Source organism: Emys orbicularis, chromosome 4 (assembly GCF_028017835.1).
Source record: "Emys orbicularis isolate rEmyOrb1 chromosome 4, rEmyOrb1.hap1, whole genome shotgun sequence".
Taxonomy (NCBI): Eukaryota; Metazoa; Chordata; order Testudines; family Emydidae; genus Emys; species Emys orbicularis.
Genome location: NC_088686.1, coordinates 44,119,782 through 44,127,982, shown reverse-complemented (window position 1 = coordinate 44,127,982; position 8,201 = coordinate 44,119,782). Strand labels below are relative to the sequence as shown.

The 8,201-nt window shown below is 53.7% G+C and overlaps 2 protein-coding genes across 3 annotated transcripts; one reads left to right on the top strand and one right to left on the bottom strand.

The window, feature by feature from the left end:
- Positions 1 to 957: 957 nt before the first annotated feature.
- Positions 958 to 3,035, bottom strand: ACYP1 (acylphosphatase 1). 2 transcript variants are annotated; one of them, XM_065403666.1, is made up of 3 exons: positions 2,924 to 3,035; positions 2,416 to 2,511; positions 958 to 1,417 (listed from the first exon to the last, which is right to left on the bottom strand). In XM_065403666.1, the coding sequence occupies exons 2-3, from the start codon at positions 2,497 to 2,499 to the stop codon at positions 1,202 to 1,204; spliced, it is 300 nt and encodes a 99-aa protein (XP_065259738.1). In that variant the 5' UTR covers positions 2,500 to 2,511; positions 2,924 to 3,035; the 3' UTR covers positions 958 to 1,201. The 2 variants fall into 2 exon arrangements, with proteins under 2 accessions (XP_065259738.1, XP_065259737.1); XM_065403665.1 differs by lacking the exon at positions 2,924 to 3,035 and having other exon boundaries at positions 2,416 to 2,637.
- A 1,786-nt stretch (positions 3,036 to 4,821) lies between these two features.
- Positions 4,822 to 7,998, top strand: ZC2HC1C (zinc finger C2HC-type containing 1C). Its single transcript, XM_065404481.1, has 2 exons — positions 4,822 to 6,099; positions 7,738 to 7,998. The coding sequence occupies exons 1-2, from the start codon at positions 4,822 to 4,824 to the stop codon at positions 7,996 to 7,998; spliced, it is 1,539 nt and encodes a 512-aa protein (XP_065260553.1).
- The last annotated feature ends 203 nt before the right edge of the window (positions 7,999 to 8,201 follow it).

The following is an 8,201-nucleotide window of genomic DNA, read 5'->3' as shown; positions in this document are numbered from 1 at the left end:
AGTGTACCAAAATCTCAGCAAGCAGCAGCATACAGGGTCTACTACACAGCAATCTGGGCTCACACAAAGAAGTAGTGGGCAGGCTAAGTTTACTGAAAATGGGACCAAAAAAAAAAAAAATCTTATGTTTCAGAATAACTGGATGAACTAATAACAATAGTATACCATGATTGCACAGGGATGCATGCCAAAAATAATAATAATAATATGGTAACCCTAAGAAGCTGGTCCTATTTCAAACCCATTATGGCAGCTCCACCTGCAAAATGAGTTGGTAAGTCTACCTGCTAATAGCCAAGTGCTCACATGACAAAACCACCACCACTACTACAATTGGTTTTAATCAACCACTTTATTGGCAGTCTCAGTATAGAGCCTAAAGACTGAATGGGCTACGCAGACTGAATTTTCCTCTCCCTCCTAGAGAATTAGCAGCAAGGCATTGGGCATGCTGTGCTACTACTCTACCAATCTGAGGGGACAGAGAGAGGACTTCAATTTCTAGGGCTTTTGGTCTTGTACCAGCCCTATATTCATTCATAAATTGTGAAAAACATCACAAGTAGCAGCAATATCCCCTGCTGACTGTGTTGCTGCAGTACCACTAAAAGCTTTCCCAGCTTGGCCAACTATCACCCAAAAACATCAATGACGCTGGTGTGAAGTACACACAAGGCACCCAATAGAATAGAAACTGTCAACTACAGTCATTGCTGGATGGAAGATAAAACAGCTGTTTCTGAGAACTGGAAATTTAAAAAATAAAGAGGTAAATGATTCTTTAACAGTATTTAATATTAGAAGAAGCCAAAATTCCATGGTTCTGCCCTCCAGGGTATCAATTCCAAGGCTGGTTATGTGACTTCTATGAAGTAGATGGGATATTATACTGACTGTGTATTATCTTATACACAAAATGAGTTTGAATGGTTGCAAATAAATTCAGATATGAGAGGTTGGGTTTCCAAACAATCCCTTTATTAAAAGGCAGTCTCACCCTCCAGTCTGCCTGTTTTCCTGCCCATGGCATTCAGGAAGGTTCAGGGTTAAATAGTATAACAAACAGACAAATTAGAACAGTAACAAGATAAAACTAAGGGCTCTCTGTTTTTGGACACTATCTGACTGAACAAGTAAAGGTTGGTGGGGAAGTTTCTGAGAGCTCAACTCCCTCCTCAGTGCTTTCTGTCTTTCAGTCTAGTTATTTCACAATGCTGAAGTTCCTGTACTCCAGTGCAACAATCTTCTTCTCATTGCGGAATTCTGCTCGGTTGATGTGGGATTTGGGGCTTCCTGTCTTCCTGAGCCATTCCTGCAGCTCCCATACCTTGACACTGGGACCTTGGATTTGTCCTTGCACAGTGCCATCTTCGGTGTTTTGGACCCAGCCAACCAGCCCCAGCTTCTTACCCTCAGCCTAAAAAGGAAATGTGAGATGAAGATGGGATTAATATGAATTGAAGGCAGACCACAGACTGGCATCTTTATATAGGAATCAGTCCCCAGGGAGGACCATGGGAAAGCCATCTATAAGAGAGATCTCATGGAATAGCCAGACAGAATGCACTTTGGGATTAATCCAGTTATCCACTGTATCACCTTTACATTGAAAACAGCACCTGCAATACATCCCTTGAGTTATCCCTAGGGAATACAATCCAGGTGTCACTGGCAACAGGCAGTGTCAAGAGATTCCAAACAAAACACAGCTGTGGGTATAAAAGCCATGATGCTAGTGACTCAGCAAAGACTCTCCTGACTCAGTCTCAGCTGAATTACTTACAAATGACCCAGCAGCCTCATAAAAGCCTCTGGGACCTTTGATGGAAAGAGTCTGTAATGTAGACCATTAAGAGGTCACAACAGAATGTTGGCTGACCAGGAAGAGGGTAAGGTGACTCCCCAGGATAGGAGGTTCCAAAAGGAAAAGACTTTGACCTTGAATGTTAATGTTTTTCATTAAAGTACAAAATTTAACTTAGATTTTGTTCTCTAGGGGGTTCAGCAATACCTAGGCCACTCCAGTCCCAAGACAATACTCTTGCTCTAGGAGCTGGAATTTAATGGGCTGTACTTATTTAGTGAGACAAGTCCTCAGCAAGTCACAACCCAAACCCAGTCCTCTCCCCCAAAAAGTGATGGATCCAGAAGGCAAGACTGGTGACTCCTGCAGCTACCCCAAAAGGAGAAAACATAGAAGAGCAGTAGGGGGAAACAGCAGCAGCTACAAGGTAGATAGGGCCAATGCCAAGTTGGGAGAGGCAGCTCAGGCCCAGCCTATGCTGAGATTCAAATGCAGATGAGAGTTCAGTACAGCCTGGGCCCCGGTGGTGACTAGATCAAGGTGCCTGAGCAGCCCCATCCTGGCTGAGCCGCCAGCCCTGCCCTCTGCTCCAGCATTTGCAGCAGACACACCTGGGTGTACTTGCGGAAGAACACTCCTTGGACCTTCCCAAAGACTTCATAGTCCACAGAGATGAGGCTGTCGCCCTCAGTCATAGTCACGCGCGCCTGGTACAAAAACAAAGCGGCGACTATTAGCAGAGATCCAGGGGGATGCCACCACCCTCCTCCCCCACGCAGGCAAGACGGGCTTCCCGCAGGGCCCCACTGCGGCTGCATTGCGGGGCTCGGGGGAGAGGGAGTGAGCGGGGGGTGGGAGTGGGGAGACAGGCAGGCCGGAACCGCGCCTTATTTGGTGCCTAACGTCCCAGGACCCGTGCCCAAGAAGGAGCCACTGAGCAGCCACCCGGCGCTGCCAGCAGGCAGAGGGAGCTGCCCCTGCTCCCCGCCGTGCCCTGGAGACGGGATCACGCCTCCGCCACCCCCCCGGGCAGGCGTCCCGGCTCCGCCCACGACCTGTCCCCATCCTCAACTTCACGAATAAGCAGTAGGGCGGGGAGACGGGTCCGGCCGGACTCACCAGCCAGGGACCCGCAGCCAGAGCGAGAACTCGCGCTGCCCAACGGCCGGGGCGCGCTCCGGGTTTTAGCGCCGTCCGCTCATAGAGCCGGGAACAGAGCAGCCCCAGACCATAGAGCCGAGCCGAGTGCCAGAGCGGCCCTGGAGATTGCGTTGGCGTGCTGGTTTCCAGGCAACTGTAGTAAACAGACAGTGCGCGGCGCCCAGCGCGGCCGGAGGCCCAGGTGAGGATGGCGGTGACGAGGCGTTTGTTTCCCCGGGGGTGCGTGAGGGCAGCACCTTCGCCCGGGGGGGGGAACCTTTCCCGGGGCGGGAGTCAGGGCAGGGGGTTGGCTGCCGGGGTGTCGGAGCGTGTCTGGGCAGCCTCGCTCGCCAGAGGGCGTTTTCTGTGGTGCCGAGCACCTCCCGATCCCCCTTCGCTGACATGGGGATAACGGGTCCCGAGCGGGGCCGGGCCTTCCCCACGCGGAAAGGAGGAAGGGTGCTTTACTTAAGGGCCTGGTTCAAGTCCCAGCTCAGCAGCCACCTCTCGCGGAGCAAGCCGTGCCTTGTCTCCGTCTGACAACGCTGCCTGTCTCAGCGTCTGGGACACGGAAATATCCCACCAAGGAACGTGACCTCACTGATTTTCACTGTCTGGGCTGAGAGAAGGGCAATGAAGGAAACAATCATCAGCATCAACTGCACTTTGCAGGTCCTGTCAAAATTCATTCAGCTTTAGCAACCTCAGGGGCTGTTGGTTAATATAAGGGAAAGTGTGTGTGTGTTATAACAATAAATGCTGTTTAGTTTGACAGAGTCCCTGCAAACCTGCCCCATTCTCAGCCTTGTTTGCAATGTGCCACTTAGAGAGGGTTTGGTGAGGTCTAATATCAGCAGAAGGCTATAGCCTGTTTCCTGGTCTCAGTGGAATAGACTTCCCTGCTGGCTGAGCACATTCCTGCTGCTTTCATAGCAAGACATTGCACACGCAGGGAAAGAAGCATTTTATTTCCAACTGCATTAGAGAATTCAACAGCTCCATTAATGTCCTTTGGGCTGGTCAGCTCACTGCCTCTAGAGCAGGGGTGGGCAAACTATGGCCCGCAGGCTGAATCCAGCCCGCCAGTCGTTTTAAACCATCCCTCGAGCTCCTGCTGGGGAGCGGGGTCTTGGTCTTGCCCCACTCCAGCCGGGGAGCAGTCGGGGGCCACTCCATGCGGCTCCCAGAAACAGCTGTGTGGCCCTGCTCCGGCGCTCCAGCCGGGGCACAGGGTCGGGGACTGCTCCATGCGGCTCCTGAAAGCTGTGGCTCCTGTGCATGCCAATGGCCCCCTCCGGTGCCTCAATGGGAGCTGCAGGGGTGGTGCCTGCAGATGGAGCAGCATGGCTCTTGCACCCCATAGCCTCTCCCCATGCCCCAACCCCCTGCCCCAGCCCCGATCCCCCTCCCACCCTCTGAACCCCTCAATCCCAGCCTGGAGCACCCTCCTGCACCCCAAGCCCCTCATCCCCAGCCCCACCCCAGAGCCTGCACCCCCAGCTGGAGCCTGCACCCCTTCCCACACCCCAACCCCCTGCCCCAGCCATGATCCCCCTCCTGAACCCCTTGGTCCCAGCCCAGAGCACCCTCCTATACCCCAAATTCCTCATTCCCCTGCCCCAGCCCGGAGCCCCCTCCTGCACCCCAAACTCCTCATTTCTGGCCACACCCTGGAGCCCTCACTCCCACCCCAACCCCAATTTTGTGAGCATTCATGGCCCGCCATACAGTTTCTATTCCCAGATGTGGCCCTCAGGCCAAAAAGTTTGCCCACCCCTGCTCTAGAGTATAGATTTTTGGGGAGGAAGCCCCAGCTTGGGAACAAACATGTCTGTAATGTCTTTATTTTTGCCCCAATGTTCTGCTGCAGGCACTGAATGGCTCAGCTGCAACTGGCTGTGTGTCCACCTGTGGATTCTATGGTGGCAGCTCCCAGTCTTCCATTAACAGGGCAGAAGAGATACCATCCCAAGGCCCTTGGGCACCAGTCCCGGCTAGAACACTTGAAGAACAACTTCCAGCAGCAGCTCTTGTGTGACAAGGAGGAGAAACTGAAGGATCTTTGCATCTGCAAAAGCCGGAGTTATTCCTGCTCGCTCTCTTCTGGGAGCAGCCAGCAGGACTCTGGACAGGGAGGCTTCTACTCTGCTGGACCCCATAGCAGGTATCTCACCAGCCAGACCAGTACTTTGCCCTCCAAGTGGGCAGCCAGGCGGAGAGAAGGGGTGGACCGGTCCTACCCTCTGAAACCAGTCTTTCACCGCAAAGCTGAGAGCGTTCCAGTGGTCAGCACAAGTCAGCTCAGGAGCTCGCCACCCATGGCTGAATCTCCCAGCAATAGCTCTAGCTCAAAGAAGAGAGGGAAGTTGCCAGCAGCCAGGGCCCAGCCAGCTGTATTGCCATCTTCTTTGGCAGCAGAGCAACATAAGCAGTCAGCCACCCATCCAAGCAGGGCAGAGTTGGGTTACATCCAAAGGCTGGAGGCAGCGGGGCAGAGCCTGGAGGAGGAGATCCGGAGGAAAGAGGCCCTCCTCAGAGAGAAGCTGAGGAGAACAGAGGAGGAACTCAGGAGGATCCAGAGAGAGAAGCAGCAGGTGGAGGTGGAAGAGAGAAAGGAGAGAGAGGGTCTGAGGATGCAAGAGAAGAAAGCAGCAGGGCTTTCTGGGGGGAACATTTTCAGGGCTACATCCAGGCCCAGTGAGGGGGACTGTGGTTGGGAGCAGTCTCCAGAGGGTGCCATGCCCATGCCAAACAATACCCACCTTCCCCATGTGCAGGGCATAGAGAGACTCAAGAAGGGGCGGCTGGTGGCCAGCAACAGCAAAATTCAAGAGCACATGGCTTTGGAGAGCATGGCTTCCTGTTCAAAGTTGGTCATGAAACACAGCCAGGGTCCACCTGCAGCAGCCCCCTCAAAGCAAGACCCTGCAGCAGAACTGTTGCATTCACAGGATCCCATTGGCAGGGAGCAAGGGGAGCTAGGAGAGTGTGGCTTCTGTGGGCGTAGGTTTCTCCATCTCCGGCTGGAGAAGCACATGAATGTTTGCAGCAAGAGCCAAGGCTCCAAGAGGAAAGTATTTGACTCAAGCATGGCGAGAGCCAGGGGAACCGAGCTGGAGCAATATCAGCACTGGAAGGGCAAAAACCCCACCCAGGTAACATGCACTTCCAGGCAACTGGCTGGCCTGGTGGTGGGTCAGTCCTTCCCCCTTGAAACCCTCTTTAAGAAGCATGGAATTATACCTGTTTTAATACCTACTATGCCCCTGACACTCCATTCAGGCCCACTAAAATATCGCCACCTTTAGGGGATAGGCCAGCAATGAGCCGGTACACAGGACCCAGCATTAGAAGGTTTTAGGAGCTTGGTTTAGGACACCGATGCTTCCTGGAGATAGTCACCTGATCTCCAAAATAATGAGCGGGTATGAAAGAACTTGCTTATAAGTAGGGCCCTACTAATTTCACAGCTGTGAAAAACGTGTCATGGGCTGTGAAATAAGCCCTTCCCAGTGAAATCAGATCTCAGCGTGGTGTTGGGAGTGCCCCAGCTGGGGGCTGCTAGTCCAGGCTGGGCTGGGGAGGGATGGGATTTGTCCTTCCCCTGCACAGCTGCTCTTGGTGGTAGGGCCGGCTCCAGCTTTTTTGCCGCCCCAAGCAGCAAAGAAAAAAAAAGATAAAGCCGCGATCGTGGCACTTTGGCGGCAGCTCTACCACGCCGCTTCATTCTTCTGCGGCAATTCGGCGGCCGGTCCTTCCCTCCGAGACTGAGGGACTTGCCGCCGAAGACCCAGACGTGCTGCCCCTTTCCATTGGCCGCCCCAAGCACCTGCTTCCTGCACTGGTGCCTGGAGCCGGCCCTGCTTGGTGCGGAGATCAGACCCACCTCCAGAGGCAGCACAGAAATAAGGGTGGTACACCCTCACTTCTGTACTGCAGCAGCCCCAGAGCTGGGCTTGGGGCTCCTGCTAGGGCAACCATGGCTTCTGCTTGGGGTACCCCCAAATTGGCCTGGGCTCCTGGGCAGTTAATCTACCATGGGCCAAGACTAGCAACTAGGAGATCCTGACTGGGGCACTCCCAGCAGCAAGGGGGAGATCAGACCCACCTCCACTTCCCATAGGTGCTGGAACGGGGTGCTGCACCTGCTGGTTTGAAGTGGTTTCCATCGTTTACAGGGTTTACAGTTTTGCTTAATGGCTCTCAGCACCCCCACTATAAAAATTGTTCCAGCACCTATGCCACTTCCGGGCCTTTTACACTGTGCAAGGGATAGAATCTCCTCCCACTGAAAGGGGCTCAACCCACTCCCACCAGGCCAGGATGCTCCCATCAGGGGGCAACCTCTTAGTGTTGGGAGGTGGGGGGTGTCTGCTGTGCTTAGGTTGAGGGAGCTGCAGTATAATTAGAGCTGCTATTGGGGGCAGGCTGGGACTTGATCTAAAAGCCTATTGTTAAAACAAACCAATGGCAATGGGAACATCAACTTCCCTCAGCCAAGCTCCAGGAGCCCCTGCCTGGTGTATCTTGGCCCCACTGCTGCAGGGTCCCTTTAGGTGGCTACTTTCCCCTTCTCCTCCTGGTGACTGATGCCTTCCCTTGGCAACCACCATCTGTCTCGGCTGCCTTAAAGGGGTGGTACCAATCTGGGGGTTTGCTGCACTGGAGGTGGGTTCAGGGCTGATTATGGAGTTGGGCCCTCTATGAGAAGATGGTGAGTAAAGGCAGGACCTGGAGCCAGCCCAGTTATAGCTCCTGCCATCTATACTAACCACTTTTCCCCCTCGGTGCAGAATGAGCCACCCAAGAACAACTGGAGACAAAAGCATGAGTCTTTCATCCGGACCCTGCGCCAGGCCCGTGAGATGCAGCATGTGATCTCCAAAGGGGGGAAGCTCTCAGACCTGCCCCCACTGCCCCCTGTAGAGAACCCAGACTATATCTCCTGCCCCCACTGCAACCGCCGCTTTGCACCCAAGGTGGCAGAGAGACATATTCCCAAGTGCAAGACCATCAAGAACCGACCCCCCCCACCACCACAAAGGAGACGTTAAGGATGATACACTGCAATGAATCCCAGCTCTCTCTCTCAAACTGGCTTCCGTCTAGAGGAAGCTTTGTGTTCTCACCATCCCCCAAGCAGGCTGCTAACTTTTAAGATATCCCCATGTAAAGTGAGTAAGGAGCTCAGGCCCCATGAACAGAACACTAAAGTGCTTGTACTTTGAGCTGCAGCCCGTGGTTCCTGAGTGTGTGC

Bases quoted from the DNA above. Each gene is read 5' to 3' on its own strand.
- ACYP1 (XM_065403665.1), bottom strand. From the start codon at position 2,622: ATGCAGCCGCAGTGGGGCCCTGCGGGAAGCCCGTCTTGCCTGCGTGGG. The intron at 1,418-2,415 runs GTGTGTCTGCTG...TTTCCTTTTTAG, and splicing joins TCTTCCGCAAGTACACCCAG to GCTGAGGGTAAGAAGCTGGG.
- ZC2HC1C (XM_065404481.1), top strand. From the start codon at position 4,822: ATGGCTCAGCTGCAACTGGCTGTGTGTCCACCTGTGGATTCTATGGTG. The intron at 6,100-7,737 runs GTAACATGCACT...CCCTCGGTGCAG, and splicing joins AGGGCAAAAACCCCACCCAG to AATGAGCCACCCAAGAACAA.